This window comes from Macaca fascicularis, chromosome 4, assembly GCF_037993035.2.
Source record: "Macaca fascicularis isolate 582-1 chromosome 4, T2T-MFA8v1.1".
In the NCBI taxonomy this organism is placed as follows: domain Eukaryota; kingdom Metazoa; phylum Chordata; class Mammalia; order Primates; family Cercopithecidae; genus Macaca; species Macaca fascicularis.
The window spans coordinates 99,863,234-99,882,955 of record NC_088378.1 but is presented as its reverse complement, the minus strand read 5'-3'; the positions used below and the strand labels follow the sequence as shown (position 1 = coordinate 99,882,955).

The window sequence follows — 19,722 nt, the reverse complement described above, 5'->3', positions numbered from 1 at the left end:
ACAGCAATTATTTGTTGTACAGAAAGGCTGTCGGTGTCATCCATTTCGCTTAAGTAATCCCCATTGTGTTTATTTCTTGTGCTTACCCTCAAGTGTGTACAAACGCAAATATCTGCCCTGTATTACAATAATCTTTCCACCTTTCTACAAACTCTTACAAATTATTTGATTGCCATTTCAAATAAGAAACCCATAGGCTCAGCAAATGATAAAAATTAGTAATATTAAAACTATTTCTTGTAATCCTTGGGGTTTTCTTCTTCACAATCTACTGTATGTCAATGGGCCCACCAAGTTACCAGTCCCAGTTAAAATTCTCTTCCTCACCAAGGCTTATAAACACCCCAATTCATGTCTTCTTAGATTGCGACTGAAAGGACCTGATTTTCTACAACCCTCTGGATTATGCATGTAACCAAAACTCTGGACAAAATTACCACATGCCAATAGCTAGGGCGTGGGGGTTTAAGTACATTGTCCATAACCTTAATTTGTTAGTTGTATGTACTCTCTTATGTTTTCTACAGTTAGCCAACTCTAGATTGTAAATTTCTCAAGCGCAGAGATTATGTGGATTTCTTACCAATCCGCAAGCACTGCTTAAAGGGAGTATTCACTAACCAACACATGAATTAATTACATTGGGTGACAGATCTAAGAAGCTTATGACTCTGTCCAAAAAGCCATGAATTCACATTAAATAGATGCTAGACACAGATTCTTATATATTCATGTTATTCAGTACAATTTCCCCCTTTACTGGATTATTCCATCTATTAACACGTTCCCAAATTAAAAACAAAAAAACTCCTTTGATTTCCATTACCATCCTATAAACTTCTTTACACTTGTCTCTCCTCCTCCTCCTAAGCTTTTTTTGGTCCCATTTTGGGCAGGCTTTTACTGCTTTTGTTTAGAATCACCAATAGCTTCCAGGTTGCTAAATACATTGTGAGACTCAATTTTCACCTTCTCCATCTATTAGCAGCATTTAACATAGCTAATCCGTCCCTCACCATATACTTTCACTTTTTAATTTGGAGGTAAAGCATACATGTAAGAAAGAATATGATAGTTTGAAGCATGGTCGTAAAGTGGCTTCCATAGTACTCCTTCAGCGGTTCTCCTGTTTTAGAGGCTACTCCTTTTAGTTTCTTCCTGGATCCTTGTCCTCTTAACCTCTAAAATTTCAGTTTCTCACCTTTTTTCTACATTCATCCCTTTTGTGATTTCATCTAACATTGAACTACTACTCCCACTTCCTGTAGATTGTATGAAGAAAAAGAATTTTTTTAGGAAAGAAAAACTATTCATGTGCTGACAACTCACCTATCTCCTGTTTGGCCTTTCCCATTAACTTAAGACATCTCCACCTAGATGGCTAACGTGCATCTCAAACTTACAAACAAAACTGAATTCTACTTTCCACTCCTTATTCCCAAACTTTGTCCTCTGCAATTTTCCTTACTTCAAGCCTTAAACTTTGTTTTCTGTCATACTCTATAAATCAATTTATTTAAAATTTCCATTGGCTGCACCTTCAAAATATAATCTGAATTGAACCACTTCTCATTATCTCCAACACTACTGCTACTACTGGCCAAGCCATCATCATCTCTTGTTCAGATTATGTCAAAAGCCTTTTTAACGGGTTTCCCTGTTTCCACTCTTCCACTATCTTCCACACAGCAATGATTCTTTTAAGAACTTAAGTGGGATCATATGACTCTGCTCTAAACTCGGTTGTGTTTACTCATGTTTACTCATGTATCCCTGGCATCTAGAATAGTAATTGGCACACAGAAAATGCTCAATATACATTGGTTAAATGAATGAACTGTATCCTGCACAAAAGAATGGATTATTGAGTGTAAAAATTCAAAACATGTCTTAGTACTTGTACTCCCTCCAAATGTTTTCAGTCCCAGGGTTCCTCATTCATTATCGCCTTGCTCCTTTTCTGTAAGTTGTGATTATCCTGACATACAAATGACTGAAGTTTGCCTGGGTACCTAACAAACTTTACTGGATCTTCCCAGGCACACTAGAAACATTACCACTTTTTGAAATTCATCCTCTGAACCAGAAGTTACTTTCAAAATAGATTGCTTCCAAAACATCAGTTTGGGGTTCTTTTATCCTTTCTCTTTTGTAATGTTAGAAAATTAGAAAATGGTTCTTTTGGAAAATACTTACTCCAGAGGGTTTTGTAACAGTATGACAGAATTGGCAGGGGGAATATGTGGGAAACCTGAAGTAGGTCATGATTTAAGTCTTGTCAGTAAGATGGACATCAGATGCAAAAGTACTAAGTTAAAATATCTCATAATTACTGATGCCGTTACCAAAGCACAGTTACCCATTTTTTTTTCCTTTAAAAAGCAGACAAAATAACCCTATGATCCTGCCTATAGAATCTATAAATAACAAAAACAGAGGGAAGCCAGAATAGTTTTCTGTGATTTGGATGTGTGTGCGTACACACATCTGTTAATTCTAGAACCATGCTTAATCCACTTCCAATTTTATAAAAATATAGAACAGTTTCATGTGAACTTTTAATGTTACAAACTACTGGTTAGGTAAAAGATAAATTTCAATATAATTCCATACTTTATCACATTCTGAGTCACCTTTGGAAATCAGGAAACAGTTGCTGTCTTGGTTGCTGTATTTAGTTTATTATTAAATACTTCATCTAATTGCAAGCCTGTCTTTTCATCATTAAACTTAAGTAGTTGGACTAACTTCTAATGATCTTTTTCTCTAACTCTAAAGTCCTTATGATAAACAATTTCATAAATGAGGATTAAACTCTGATTTTCTTTTTATCTTGCCCAAATTCCTATCTAAGGGGTCTGGGGAGTCCTACCCTACAAACCACAAATTCTTATCAGATGGGTTTTATTTAACCCTGTATATTATGACTTACTTTACCATCTGACTGGCATAACGAGGAAGAAAATCAAAATGTTTTACCCCAAAACATGTTTCTCTGCCAAATCTTGAAATTGCCCTGCAAAGTTTCTTGTGGAAAAAATCCACATTCTATAGAGAATCCCCTTTCCCCTTTGTTTTCTTTCCTGCCTTTCCAGATCCAGGAGATAATCAACTAAGAGCCAGGCATTCTTTTAAGTCTGGTAAGACACATTTTATAACCTGCTCTCTCTGCAGTCTGCTATCTGAGAGTTTCGTCTGCACAATAAAACTTAATCCTTTATCTTAACCTAAACATTTCTATTGATTCCAGATAAATTCAACCAGTTGCCAACCAGAAAATGTTTAAATCTACCTATAGCCTGGAAGTTCCCCCTCCCCACCGTTTTGAGTTGCCCCGCCTTCCTGAACCAAACCAATGTATTTCTTAAATGTATTTGATTGATGTCTCATGCCTCCCAAAAATATATAAAACCAAGCTGTATCCCAACCACCCTGGGCACATGTTCCCAGGATCTCCTGAGGGCTGTGTCACAGGCCATGATCACTCATATTTGGCTCAGAATAAATCTCTTAAAATATTTTATAGAGTTTGACTATTTTCATCAACAAGAACATGAGTCACTCTCCATTGAACAATAATCTACCAGCTACCTACTATGAATGTAACGCTTTGTAATACACTCAAGGGAATATTGTTTTAAAGTCTCTGACCTTCTGGAGAATATAATCTAATTAGGAATATCATACATAACAGTAAATTTGATGTAGACATAAATGACTCTCCAAGTAACTGGTACAACAAAAGCTGTATGGGAAATTCAAAGAAAGTAGTGGGCTAAGGTTGTAAAAAGGCAGAATTTGGGGCCGGGCGCGGATTACAGCCTCACCCCCGTAATCCCAGCACTTTGGGAGGCCGAGGCGGGCGGATCACAAGTCAAGAGATCGAGACCATCCTGGCCAACATGGTGAAACCCCGTCTCTACTAAAAATACAAAAATTAGCCTGTAGTCCCAGATACTCGGGAGGCTGAAGCAGAAGAATCGCTTGAACTCGGGAGGTGGAGGTTGCAGTGAGCCGAGATCGCGCCACTGCACTCTGGCCTAGTGACACAGTGAGACTCTGTCTCAAAAAAACAAAAAAAGACAATTTTGGCAAGGTCTGGTAGAATAAATGGAGCAGAAATTAAGTCATTCCAGACTTAGGACAAGAACATGATTAACAATCTGAATTTGGAATCAAGCGTTGATGCGCTGCAGGAACTGTAAAAACAGAGGCCTAGATGGAGTGAAAAGAGAAAAAAAAATAGTTGTTAAGAACTTGAAAGTCAGACAGATCCTGAATCTGCCATTTAGTGGTAATGACATGACTGAAGGCAAGATACATAATCTATTTATACCTCAGTTTCTCTTATCTTTAAAATGGAGATAATAGTATTCATCGTCATTGGGTGGCTGTTAAAATAACTCAAAAACTATTATGGGAGGAAAGGTTGGGTAAGAAGAAAAATCTAGGCAAAAGCTGTAACATTTGCAAAGGCCAAGACAGGGTGGCCAGGTGTCTTGGGGAATTGCAAATGGTTTGGTTTGCAGAACAAATGAAGAATTGAGGTAATAGTGGAAGGCTGATTTCAGGGATGAATTAAACATCCTGAAGGGCTACTTACAGGTTCAAATAGCAAACTGTTAAAATCAGAGCTCTATTTCAAGATCATTCTAGTAATGAAAGGCTGGATTGGACATGAGTTATTAGGGTCAGAGAGTCTGTCAGAAAGCTCTCATAGTAATCCAAGGAGGAAGGAAAACCTAAACTAAATAATCAAGAGAGATGTAGATAAGGGGAGGGATGAAAGACCCAACTAAAAGGAAGAACATTCAAAACTCAACACAATACAGTGATTTATATTAGATTGGGCAGCTGGAGAAGAGGGCTAGGGTTTCTGGCTTACCTCAAGGTGGTTGGCTATACCATTCACAATAATGAGGAATGTAAATCTCTGGTGTGAGATTATTCCTGTTTTGACCTTATTAAACCCAGGCTTGTGTGGAATGATTGCTGCTTGGGCCTTATTAACTTAGGTTAATTCATTATTAACCTTCATGTCTCCAGTGATTAATAATGAAAAATCTAGAGCTCAAGACAGATGTCAAGGCACAAGAAAAGATAGAGAAGTCAGTCAGTGTAAAGACAACAGAAATAATAAGGTACTTAAGATTGTTCAGGGAGAATGTGTAACTTAAAGGCATAGAACACAATCTCAAAGAACTCCCAACATTTTATATGGTTAGTATAATTAAGGAATATACAAAGGAGACTAAGGTACAGACAAGGGGAAAAAAATCAGGAGAGTCATTCACAGAAGCCACATGCTAAAGGAGAGGAAAGGAAAATGCCTATCAAATGGAGCAAAAAGATATAATGGAGCAAAAAAAAAATAAGGGCGAGTTCACTTGATTTGACAGAAAAGAATGGGAATTGTTCATTGAATATCTATTTTTCTGTGCTTTGTGTTAAATGCTTTTTATCTGTCACTCATTGCTCAAAACAAAATCTGTCAAATGGGTATTGAAATCCCTATTTTACAGACAAGGAAAGGTAAATGGCTTAGAAGATTTAAGCAATTGCAAGGTACAGTTTGTAAGTATAGGAGCCGTATCAGCCTACTTCTGAAACCCATACTCTTTCTACTGAATCTTTCAGACACAGGTGACACTCAACAGAGTACAAACAGTATAATCTTGAGGTGAAAGCCTGACCCTGATTGAAGTTGAAGATGACAAGAAAATATAAAGGACATACTGTTTCACAAAGTTTGTTGTGAAAAGGCATGACAACATGCCCTGGGGTTACTTTACACCACTGATACTGCAATTTGACAAATATTTGTAAAGCTATTGTCTGCAATTCTGTGCTTGAAACAAAGTGGCATAATAAGCTTGAAAGGGATGTAAGGGGAGTTCAATCTTTTTCCACATTACCCTGTATAGAAAAGCTTGTGATACACAGACAAGCTCCTATTACTACCACTTAAATAACAAGTTTATCTTTTAAGATTTTTTTTAAAAACATTATAAAATCAACAAAAAGTGAAGGGTGTATTTGGTTCAAGGTGTTTCTGATTTAAGATAGATTGGCCCCCCGAGTTTATCTCTCCTCCATCCCACTATAGTAAAATGAAATAAATTTGAAAAATATGAGAAAAATTATTGATAAGACACATTATCTTGGATGAATCTCAGGGCCATTACACTAAAGAAAAGAAGGCTGTTTCAAAGGTTACATATGGCATTGCTCCTATTTAGAACTTTCTAGAAGAAAAAACTATGGGGATAGAAAACAAACTGGGGGTTATGAGTGGGGGGAAGGGTGAATGATTACAAAGGAATAGTATGCGGAGTTTTTTGGGGAGTGATGGTACTTTATCTCTGGTATTAAAACTCAAAAAACTATGCTACCAGAACAGAAGTAAAATTTACCATACGATAATCTGGAAAACAATTTTAAAAAGACATGAGCCCAAAATTTGAATAGAGAGGAGGCAGCAACAGACAAATGATTTCAACAAACTTCTGGAAAACTGAAAGCAGATGGAATATGACTGAGCTGAACAGAGAAAGCTGCAATCTAGAGGGACTACAAGGTGGATACCAGTGAGAAGCATGCTGACTGATTCCACAGTCCCTGAGCAGCTCAGATTTGGAAGTAAAAGTTACAGCAAGGAGTGGAGGCAGGGACAGGCCTGAAAATGTCTAGTTGAAAGCACATACAACAGAATGGCCTGATCCCCAAAGTTCTCTGCCCTACTCCTCTTAGCCATAAAAATATGATCTCTCACTTCCACCACTGTCTCTCACAGGTGGAAGACCAGAGAATTTTTATCTGGAGAAATAAATGGAAGACAACTAAGTGGAAGAAATATGGAGAGGGACAGATACAAGGAAGTATGTGTGAAGTGGAAATCAGGAGGTGAGATGGAGGACAAGGAAGAAGCAGAGTTAAAAGCAGTAAGAAATAGAACCTCCCTAGACCCCTTCAAGTATTGCCCACAAACACAAAGCTTTCAAATAGTGTTTTGGGTCTCCTCATATATTGCCAAGACTAGCCAGAAATAACAGGAAATTCACCTATATGAACAAGAAAAAAAAACAAATTACAAATTACAGATAGTAACAAAAAAACCTTGGTGTTAATTGAGCAGTAAACAAAAGTAGTAATACATATTCATACATCTATATCCTCAGAAAAATAAGATATTTTATTTATGAACTAAGTAGGATATTTTGGAAACACAATAGAAATGAAAGACGTTCTAGAAATTAAAATATTTTTAGAAATGTGCTACAAATTCAATACAAGGAAGATAATGTTGCAAGATCAAATTAAGTACTTTTCCTAGAAAGAACAGAGATAATAGCATCGAAACAACTGGAGAAAAAGAGAAGAAAATTAAGCACCAATCTAGGAGAAGTCCAACATCTGACTAAGATATGTTCAGATTTCTCATTAGTAACGATGGAAGCTAGACAAGAGTGGAGCAATGCCTTCAAGATGCTGAGAGAGCTTATTTTTAATTTAAAGTTGTATGTGTAGTCAAACTATCAATGAAATGTGAGGATGGAAAAAGGGTGTTTTAGACATTTAAGACCTCAAAAAATTTAACTTTCATATACTATTTCTTAGGAAGCTGTAAGTGTTTTAGGAAGTGCTCTAGTAAACAAAGTAAACTAGGAAATGGGAAGTCCAACACAGGATGACAAAGGGAGGTCATGGGATCATCACTGTATAGTAGGCCAAGAGAGCAACCATACAGACTGGCATAGAAGGACAACTGCAGCAGAGGCATCTCTGGTAAAAACAGGGACATTATCTGATATTTGGGTACAAAAACCCTTCAAACTAGTGATGGGAACATGGCAGACCTGACAGAGAAGTTGGATAATTTTTAAGGTAAATTTGTAGAAAGTTATGTAAATGTTTAAAATGAGGCAATTATTAATTACAGGAAAAATAAAATTATGCAAAAGAAAATCATGTTACATTTGCCCTAGAGTATACCATATTTATACAGTCATAATTAAATAACAGCTAATATGTTTACTAAATATGATGATGTAACTATATAACAGAAGGCAAAGTATGTGTGTTAGAGAGCTAAATCATCATGTAACATTACTAAGAAGACAATAATGTCTAAAATTGTTACATCAAGCAACATAATAGCCATACTATTTAGATACACTAAGATAAATAACAGAAGAAACAACTTTTGAAGTCAAAGTGATTGCCTCTGGGAGGGAAGGAAAGTTCAGGCAGGTACTACTATTTTTTATCATAAAGCCTTTAGAACTTACTATTTTATTTTTTAAAACTGTGTACACATGTTACTTTGACACAATTTATAGATATATAAAAGGAAATAAGGCCACCATTGTCTGATTTGTTTTTAGACAAGATATTTATTTTGAAGTTCCAAATGACATTAGCAGAATTGTGACTTTTATGTTTACCAAATGGTGCATGGGATAAAAAGGGGTTCTAAAACACTTTACTAGATCATCCGAACCCTACAACAGACACTCATGCATCGAAATTCTTGTAAAAGGAGCACTTCCTTACTCCTTCCACCCTCCCCTCAAAATACCCATGTTCACAAAGAACAAAACTTTACAGCTTAACCAACAAAAAAAGTGTCATACAATAATTCTAAGGCAATGTTTCTATGAAGACAGGAGAGGTAGCAGGCTGAACCACATTCACTGACCCTATCTCTCAGCTGCTCTTCCTCAGCAGTCAGGTTTTTCCTGTGTGCCCCACTTCATTATTTTCATCATCCTTACCTCTCTGTTTACTGGACATTCCCCTTGATCTAATACCAAACTTAGCCAGTCTAACTGTAACTCAGATGATAATCTGACCACTTCCTGGTAAGAACAGATGGTTAATGTTGTCACAGTGATTAATAAATACAAATATGCATTAATTTAACAATGAATTACATTTCATCCCATCCAGGCATGAAGAAGTTAAAACCTGGACTCACTGACCCTGTGTTAAAATTTAGTGCTAAACATAAGCAACAACACTGGGGCGTTGTTATTTTATCAAGACACCTGAACATAGCAAAATTAATTTTGTTCATTTTTATTAACAGGACATACTAACCGAATATTACTTAATAAAATCAAGGTTACAAAGAAACTCACTAGCCAATAAACAAATGATATTCATTTGACTCTTCTCTTGGTTGAATGATTTTCTATTAATTAGTAGTACACAGCTATTTTTATCAATTTATGCTTAAACTGCCTTATAATTTCAATGACATTTCTTAGCTTTTACTTATTGAATAATTTCTTCAACTGGGAATATTTTCATAATTCAAAATGGTTCCTGAAAATTAATGCATCCTTCAATGCCTTCTACTTAAGCTGGCTGCATTTAAAATGCAACATGATTCTTTGAAAGGTGACTATGACATTTGAGCATAAAGCCTATAAGAAAAAGAAATGTATTCCCTCCCCCCATGCTTCACAGAGACCATATGAATGTTCCATACTCTTCATATTTAGCAACAGGAGTTCCTTAGAGATCAAACAGCAGAAAATAGGAGGAACTTAGGCCATCAATGCACTTGTAAAACAGATAAAACTCCAAATGTATTTTAAGATTCTATCTTCTCCACAGATGAGAAAGTGCTGAAAGGGCTCTTCAACTTTTCTTTACTGACATCCTCTCTGTGCCCCAATTAGAAAAAGAGTTGCAGGATGGTAGTCCTCCTTAAACAGCACAGACTCAATCTGGAAAGACTGGCGAAACCCCTCTCCCCCAACAATGTATCCCAGAAAATAAACTGCCAAGTGCAAGAGGGACAATTTTCAGAATAAATAACATTCTGAAGGACTGACAAAACAAAGACTATTTTTAGACAAAGAACACACCAAATACTCCAAAATTTCAGGATAACCATACATCAAGTACTTCGTGCAAGTAATATTTTTACCAGTTAAAAGTCATCATGAAATACACATTCTTTTAACTGAATTTCATATGTTATATAAAACTTGAAAAGTGTGGCACATTTCTACTATTAACCATTACATTGCTTTTTGTTTTTTTAAAAAAGTATATATTAATCAAAAGTATACATTACCCAGGCCTTTTGATTTAAAATATAACTGAAGGAAAATATAAACTCTGAATAAACAGGCATTCTTCTACACAAACATGAGTTATTTCAGTAAAAAACAACAACAACAACAATAATAAAGCAATTTCAATGTAATCAAGCCACCTCTGATTAATACATACATTTTCATGCATGTGGAAAAATTATTTTTAACTAGAACTTTAAGAATAAGTTCCATAGCAAACAAGTTACAGCATTTATTCAATAAGGAATATTAAAATAATTCCAGTTAGTAAAAAATAAAATAACTTCAACCATATACATATTATAATTTATCATGTACATACTCCAAAATCCCCATAATTTAATTAGGAAATTTACAGAACATCTTTTTAAAGTATGTCTTAGGAAAACCAACCAAAACAATTGGTGCATTAACTAAAGAGAATGTGCATACACATTGCCATTTGACCTATATGCAAAAGTGGAATGAAATACATAGGAAATTAAGGTTACTGCTTTCAAAAATTTCTGGAATATTAGTACTTAAGTCAAAACACTTACCTGCAAAATAAAAACAGCCTGAGGTATTTCCAAAGCTGAAGTAATTTTCTGAATGTTAAATATCACAAGAATGAAAACAGTCTCCATTAAGCATTTACATGTGGTTTACAGTTGAGGCAGAAGATGAAGCTCTGCCAAGCAGTTTTCCCATTATCACCTGAATTCTTTCTTCCCTTACAAAGCATAAGCTTCAAGGGAAATGATTACATATAAAAACATTCCAAGTGAGTTGGGGTTCCTGATTGCAACATTTAACCAAATGGAAAGAGGAATTTTTTAATTCTCCTAAGCAGGACCTACCCAACCACTGCAGACAGGAGCATTAATTCTTATGCTAGATAAGGTAAGTATGTCCTTTGAAATCAAAGCTAAGCTTGACAAATAACTGTACTGGATAAACTGGATACATGAACCACCTCAACAAAGATGGTATTTTAAGCATTTATACACATGAAAACGATGAAGTATATTATTTAGATATGGTCTTTCTTCATCTTTCTCTGAATCCTGAAAGGTTAGCAAGTCGTTATACTCATACATCTTGTAATCCCTTTCTCCACAAAATACATACACATATATAGCATCATATGTCAATATAATATCAACACAGCATAAAGATTTAAGCAGTAGACACAAGTCACATGAAAGAGGCTCTATGCATCATGTGGCCTGTCCCAATAAAAAGCAAACATTAGAATGCCATTTCAGCAATTACAGTGTTGATATGATCAATATAGCTAATTTTTTTATACCCGTCATATATTTTCAGAAGTCATCCATAGGGAAGAAGCAAACAACAAAGACTGCTTTTTTTTTTAGAAAAGTTATGTGCCAACTTCAAAATGACATACTAACCAGACATCAGCATTCGAAAGCTAGGTTGAATAGGACTGGCCTTGATGCACATGCAGATGATTTGCTTTCATAATATAAATTAAATGGTAATGTCAGCTGTATTACTACTGTTTCTATATTTATGATTAATTACTAGCAGTACAACTCCCAGAAGGAAGGAGATGGATCCAACAGCGATGTAAGCAATCCCCAAAAATGGATTTTTTCCTCCCATCCACGAAATAGTACTCAAGATCATCCGTTTTCGTCCATCAAAATAATGTACAGGGTAATCTGAAGAGGGTATAGGAAGATTTTTCCATCTCTGGTTACTTGATGTTTAAAATATAATTTTAAAAGTTGCCATTTAATTGTTGGTAATTCATTTGTGTAATTCTAGGATATACAGGTACCTTACTCCTATGTTCTAAATCACACACACACACAAAATATTATCTTGAAAGACTGATTTAGCAAATTAAATGTCAGTAGTAAAAGCCAAAATATTTTACCAAAACAAACAAAATGTAAAGGTTACGCAGTTTCTCAGGTGCTTTTGGTCTCATTACATGGAAGGGGCAAAAGGCCTCAAAGGAATGCAATGTGAAAAAAATAGTTCAAGTGAACAATGAAGTCCACACAAGGAGACTGACAGACCAGGAGAAAATGGAAAAAATCAGGGACTAGAAGTCTCTGTGAGCTCAAAGAACATGTAGCAAGAGTGTAGTTATGAGACTATGAAAAGGCTCTGAGCAAAAGGTCAAAAAGCATAACAAAGTTTTAACTTGCTGATTTAGAGCAATGGCAAAACTCACTCTGTGACACAGCTGATAGCTAACAGTGGAAGTGAAGGGTGGGCTGTTAAGGAGATTTAGGAAATAGGGCACCAGTATACTAGATGAATTATCTACATGGACCAGTTGTAGAATTTTGCAAGAGGTAAGGTAGCGAAGAAGCCAGAACCAAGTCTCCATGCAAAAAGTTTACAACTTTTTCAAAAGCATCTTTTGAATCTAGGGTTAGGCCCTATCTGTTTCTCTAGTTTCTTCAACTCTCCATCCCCACAGATGGGTCCCTATGGGTCCCTAACTCCCAATGGCAGGTTCGGTTCTGCTAACTTCTTAAATCAACCCTAAACTAAGGCAGGAATGATTTTGAGACCTCTAGCTAACCCAACATTCTGTGGGATACAGTATCAAATTGCCCATGCTAGTCTCTCTCTAGCATCCCAACCCTAAAGAAACAGGCTTCTGCCTTCATTCTAGAAGTCTTCAGTTCCCACCGTATGCCCAATTTTGAAAATTAACCCTTGATGTTTTGCAGGTCCAAATTCCGGTCTTATCAAGTCTTCTCAATCTGCCATATATCATGCATTCCTTTAGATAGTTCTTTCAAAGTTGGGACCCTGCTGCGGAATTCCTGTGTGGCAATTATCTATCAACTAAGAATTCCTCAGTGCTTCACAGACTTCCCTTCATTGTGCCCTAGGCTACAGGTTGCTAAATGTGCCCTTACTCTCTAGAGATTTTCTGGATGCTAATTTTAACAGAGCTGCTCTCTAGTTTGACTATCTCCTCAGGATAATGTTCTAGAAATCAGCACTTGAACTGGGTCTGTCTGTCCAAAACTGCTCCAATGTGGATTTAGTTTCAAAAACTTGGTCACTTTTAGCTTGCCATAGCAGGCCATATTTACTTGTGTATTCAGGTGCAATAGCAAGAGACTAGAATCCAAAAAAAAATATTTTTAAATTGGGTCTATTAATTTAACCATTTACTAACCCATTTTAAAACCAAAACCCACTTGGATTATGACTCATTTGGATTATGAAAATAAAAAATGCAAAGATCAGCAAACATTTAAGATTCTAGCATTGGGAGATCTCTTCACTCACAGTGTATGTAAAATATAGGCTCCAGATTAAAAGATGTAAAGACTTTGGTTAGAATAAAAGAAATTACTATTTCCCTCCTAATAAAGACTGCATCTATGCAGATATGGGTTGGTGTAACTGAGTGAACTAGCAGAGATGTAGCCTATGTTGGTAGCTGAGAGTAAAATTATGGCCTTTGGAGTCAACAGCCTGGTTATGAACCCCAACTCATTGTTATTACCTGTGTAAAGTCAGGTAAGTTACTTAAGTGCTCGATATTCCTGTGTTCTGGTCTATAATAGGGAGATATGCTGCTGCCTGAATTAAATAATGAGCAGAAAACACTCAGCACAGTGTTAACACATAGAGTGGAATAAATGTTATTTATCAGCACTGAATGTGAACTTATTAATGTGGAACAAAACAGCTAATAATAAAATGTTTTGAGTTTTGATACTACCAATAGATCAAAATTATGAACAATTACATTGATACAAATTAACACATCCATTGATTTTTAATATCTAAAAATATATATATTAAAACATCCCAGTACCACTCAACTCCCAATTTTAGGTATTCTCATTGGCCTTTACATTAGGCCCAATTACAATCTCCCTTTTAAAAATACCTAGCTTGTTAATAAATCAATCACCTACATTTTAAGTAATTTACCAAACAATATGCTTCAAACCCCAGTACCAAGTATATGCAAATTGAAAACATTACTAGAAGATATAAATTTTAAAATACATTCTCGCATATACCACACATACTTTTGTAAAAATGCAGATCCCAAAACTAAAGCCCAAGGTAACATGCCACATAACACATATAAGGTTGGAGTAGACTCCTTTCAAGCTCTATGAATCTGTATACCCAGCCAAAAAAGGATACTGTATGTGATATTCAAAGAGTATCGTCCAGCTGGTAATGTTGGGTGTAAATCACTTTTCCTTTCTATAAGACGATACAACTTGCGAAAAGTAGGTAATGCCGCAGTACGCATCCAAACAATAAAATCCTCATTTATGAATCCATTATTATCTGGGTCAGAATCCAGCATGTAAACTGGTTTAAGCCAGTTTACAGGCTTTGTTGTACCTTAAAAGCAGTGGGGAAGGGATGAGGAGACAAAATATTACATTGTGAAATTAAAGTGGCAGAGAAACAAATAAATTTGGATAATAAATAGGGGTTTATTCAAAAGAAGCTTTGCTGCAATTCTAAAATATTATAGCTGAAATGCTTATAAGACACCACAGAAACTGAATTCATAATTAAAAGTATACATTTCCTTTAGAATTTTAGTACATTAGAACATTTACCTAACTTGGTATGAAGGTGAGGAAAGAAAAATTGTGTTTTTCAAAGCATAAACCTTAAGATTCTGAAGACAGAAAATTTTAAATACTTCATTAAAACTCCTAGTTTAATTTTTTAAGGGATATTAGTAATGTTTTACCTTTAAATCGTTCTTCCAGGTTGTCTCCTCCAGGGGGATTTCTGAATTTCACATTTTTATCTGTCCACCAAGCAATACCTTTCTTTTTCAAAGCGATAGGTACAGGATAAGAATCATTGCCAATAAGAAACAATTCTAATGTATCTAAACACAAGAAAAGGAAGACATTACTAAATATCTCTTGAAAACTCATAGCATCTGCTTAATTCTGTGAGAAATAAGGACCTGATATTTGCTTCCAAAAGTGGTTGTGACAGAGTAGGCATATGATTCACATTTGTTCTTTATTCCTATGTGGATTAACTATGGTAACTTTATAACGCTAGATGGACTTCTCTTCCCTTAACAGAGTTCTAATTCACTTACCCATAGGCTAGCTGACATGCACTAAGATCAAATGTTTTAACATTAACCCAACTATAATTGCAAGGTAAATCTACCTTTCCTTCCTTCCTTCCAATAATGCATCCCTAATTGCTTCTTGCTTATCCATTTATCCGTCTGCGCTGTCTAATACAACAGCCACTAGGCACACAGGGCTACTGAGTCTTTTGAAATGTGGTTGGTCCAAATGAGTATGTTCTGTAAGTGTACAATACACATCAGATATCAAAGACTTAGTATAAAAAATTAGAATATGAAGTATCTCAACTTTTATATAGCATTACATGCTGAAGTAATAGTATCTTGGATATATTGTGTTACATAAAATGTATTACTAAAATTAATTTCACTTGTTTCTTTTCACAGTTTCAAATAGGACTATTAGAAAATTTAAAATTACCAGGCCAGGCGCAGTGGATCACGCCTGTAATCCCAGCATATTGGAAGGCCAAGGTGGGTGGATCACAAGGTCAGGAGTACAAGACCAGTCTGACCAATATGGTGAAACCCCATCTCTACTAAAAATACAAAAAATATAGCCAGATGTGGTAGCACGCGCCTGTAATCCCAGCTACTGGGGAGGTTGAGGCAAGAGAAATGCTTGAACCCAGAAAGCAGAGGTTGCAGTGAGCAAGATCACGCCACTGCACTCTAGCCTGGGCGACAGAACGAGACTCTGTCTCAAAAAAAGAAAAAGAAAAAAAAAAAGAAAGAAAGAAAATGTAAAATTACCTACAAGACTTGTATTTACAGCTCACATTATCTTTCTATCAGATAGTGCTGCTCTAAATGATCAATTATAGCTCCTTTTCAACGACAAAAATAAAGTGAGTGGGAAGGTCAGCCTGACTTTTATTTTAAGTTATATGAAATACGAAGATTAGCAGAATGTTTCTGCTTCTTTCTTCTCAGAGACAGAAATCCATTCTAAAATGTATGCTCAAAAGAAAATCACAAAGCATTATAATACCCCATTCAATACTCGATTTAGTCTTAAATGTTGGAGTTTCTCAATTTCATTCATGTTTACTAATCAAATCTGTAATGAAATTATGCAAATTGTCCTAATTATATATGTCTGTATTTGTATCTATATCATACCATTAAACATGCTGTTGGCAATAGCTCCACAAGGAGCAATTGGTTTGTCTTCATTTCTTCGATAAGGCTCACATTCCTTACTGGGGTTCTGGTTTTTAGAAGGAAAAGAAAAGAGAAATTATTATCCAGGCCTTTGGGAGAACTATGAGCTATCCCTAAATTATGAGCTATCCCTAAATTACTGATTAAGAATTCAACACCTATATTTTCCTCACTTGTAATACATAGGTCTGTAATGTAAGTAGGCTATAAATAACACCACATTTAAATATTCAAAATGTATTCTGAACATTACTGTCTTACTTTTGTAACATAACCTTTACTTGCATATGTTTTGTCATATATGCACATATCAAATAAACATCCTTTTGATTTTCTGATCACAGAAACATTACCGCAAAGGGTTTTCTGCCCAAGAAAAATTAAGAAATGATCTATTGCCAATCCAGTTGTGATACAAGAAAATCTTAAACTGGAACTAAAGACGCTAGAGGTTCTAGTTCCTTGGGCAATTCCTTTAATTTAACTGGGCTTCACAAAATAAACACGTCCAACTATACAATCTCAAATTTTGTGATTTGGGGTTAAATCCTATATCTAAGAAAGGAAGGAAGGAGTTTAGTGCAGATTCCTAGAATATATCAATCTTTAAACTGTGCATCCAGGTACAAGAAAAACAAAAATGCTGACAAGGCAGAACATTTGCCTGTGGTCCAGATTTGGTTTTGACTTAGTCTCTACTGAGGATCTTAAAGAGGTGTGGCAGTTATGGGATTCAACTAGAAATTGTATCAAGTCTGAGGTTAGGTGTATGTCTGAGCTGGGACCCTCCCGCCACATTAAGCTATGTCTCAAAACACATAAACATACCAAGATAATCTCAATTAGAAATTAAGAAGACCCTAATTAGACCTCTTAGGATTATTTCATTACCAGCTAACCTTGACTTGTATCTATATTCTCCATGTCTAGACTGGAAAAAAGCACTTGTGTGAATGGAAAAGATAAGAGAAGGCTAAGGAAGCCTGTGGCAGGTATCTCATAAAGTCTCTTCAATATTTGACTTCTCAGCTATTTGGTCCCTACACCATCTGTATTGATAAAGCTATTAACATTAGGGCAAATATATCTGCTAGCCACTAAATTCTTAAGGAAGTTTTAAAAGAAAGGAAAATATTATTTACTACCTATGTGTCAGGTACTAAACTAAGCAATGCTAGGTACTTTGCATTAACTGGCTTACAAAAGCTATTTGACGAGGGTCGGGCACGGTGGCTCACACCTCTAATTTCAGCACTTTGGGAAGCCAAGGCGGGAGGATCCCTTGAGTCCAGGTGTTCAAGATAAGCCTGGGCAACATGGGGAAACCCCATCTCTACAAAAATACAAAAAATTAGCCAGGCATGGCGGCGTGCGCCTTTAGTCCCAACTACTTGAGAGGCTGAGGTGGGTGGTTTGCTTGAGTCCGGGAAGCAAAGGTTGCAGTGGGTGGAGGTCATGCCACTGCACTCCAGTCTGGGTGACAAAGTCAACCCTGTCTCAAAAAAAAAACAAAAACAAGCCGGGCACAGTGGCTCACGCCTGTAATCTCAGCACTTTGGGAGGCCGAGGTTGGTGGATCACGAGGTCAGGAGTTCAAGACCAGCCTGGACAATATGGTGAAACCACATCTCTACTAAAAATACAAAAATTAGCCGGGCGTGGTGGCGCACGCATGTAATCCCAGCTACTCAGGAGGCTGAGGCAGAGAATTGCTTGAACCCAGGAGGCAGGGGTTGCAGTGAGCTGAGATCACACCACTGCATTCCAGCCCGGGTGACAGAGTGGTGAGACTCCATCTCAAAAAAAAAAAAAAAAAAAAAAAAAAGCTATCTGATGAGTACCTAATATGTAGCATGTACCATACTAGGTGCTAAAAACAGAAAAATGAAAAGAATACGATCCCTATTTTTAAGCAACTCAAAATGTAACAGAGGAAGCAGACCCTTACAAACCAACTGTCATAGGAAATAAGAGCCAGGATGAAGAGACCACCACATGCCACTAAAGAACTTATTTCTGTGAAGGTAATGGTGAATGTAGCTGGAGCATGCCAAGAGGGAGGATGATATGTGATGAGATAAGAGGATTACGCATAGCTCAGATCATCCTGAGATTTTACTACAAGTGCTAATATGACCACTAAAAGATTTTAGGTAGTGAAGTGATATTTACACTTTTTAAAAACATCTCTATAGCTGCTATGAAAATGGCCTGGAAAGGAGCAGGCTTGGATGATGTGAGACACAATTTGTTTATCAAAGCAAAAAGTGGTAGTGACTTGGAACAAAAAAATAAATAAAACATGTAAAGAAGCACATTTTTGCATGGAAGGACACTTAGAAAAACAGCAGGCCTTGAGATGAGAAGACCTCCAGGGAAGAGTAAAAATGGCATTCTAAATAAATGAAATGCTAAATGGCAAGACGAGCAGATGACTTGTTTCACAATGCATGGTTAGGGAGCAGCAAACAAGGCCCAGGGCAGCCAGGCCTTGTTTAATGTATTAAAGATAGTATATAAGATAATGAGGCTGATGCCAGATTGTAAAGGGCCTTACACATAATATCTGGCCCTTTACAGAAAAAATTGATCAATTCCTGGTCTGGCCTGAAATCTTTGCTTGCAGTTTATAAGAATCAGTTTCAGTTTTCTTTATGCTCAGTGAACAGAGCACATATGTAAATTAAATAATTGTAAACCAGCCACCATTTCTGGGGTTTTGGAACACACACAATCTATATTCCCAAAAAAACACATTCAAGGCCGGGCGCGGTGGCTCAAGCCTGTAATCCCAGCACTTTGGGAGGCCGAGACGGGCGGATCACGAGGTCAGGAGATCGAGACCATCCTGGCTAACACGGTGAAACCCCGTCTCTACTAAAAAATACAAAAAATTAGCCGGGCGTGGTGGCGGGCGCCTGTAGTCCCAGCTACTCGGCAGGCTTAGGCAGGAGAATGGCGTAAACCCGGGAGGCGGAGCTTGCAGTGAGCTGAGATCCGGCCAGTGCACTCCAGCCTGGGCGACAGAGCGAGACTCCGTCTCAAAAAAAAAAAAAAAAAAACACATTCAGAAAGGTCTAGAAACTTGGTGTATCTCACAGTACATCATCTTCTCTGGATTTGAGTGCTAAAGATTGGATCCTATGGAATAAACCCCACATAGATTCAGACTATCATAGGCCTAACCAGAACCCTGTGTATACCAAGGAATCTTTAAGTAGACTTGTATTGCTTAAAATCCCACACATCAGGAACTGATGATCAGCAATAAAACCAATCAGGGCAACCTTGAGCAGTTACAGTTTATGTTTAGGAGGCCCCTGCTGCTCACAACATAGTCCTAAATTGTATTCTAAGAGATTCGTCAATTCTAAGAAATCCTAAATTGCTCAGGGC

The 19,722-nt window shown here is 36.5% G+C and overlaps 1 protein-coding gene across 1 annotated transcript in view; it reads right to left on the bottom strand.

Annotated features, from left to right (window-relative positions):
* Window positions 1-8,373: 8,373 nt before the first annotated feature.
* Window positions 8,374-19,722, bottom strand: part of TMEM30A (transmembrane protein 30A) — a 32,850-nt gene continuing 21,501 nt past the window's right edge. The window contains exons 4-7 of the mRNA XM_005552524.4: window positions 16,285-16,372; window positions 14,800-14,943; window positions 14,232-14,438; window positions 8,374-11,755 (exon numbers count right to left, since the gene is read on the bottom strand). Of these exons, the coding sequence (XP_005552581.2) occupies window positions 11,562-11,755; window positions 14,232-14,438; window positions 14,800-14,943; window positions 16,285-16,372 (633 nt within the window). The 3' untranslated portion in view covers window positions 8,374-11,561. The remainder of the gene's footprint in view (window positions 11,756-14,231; window positions 14,439-14,799; window positions 14,944-16,284; window positions 16,373-19,722) is intronic.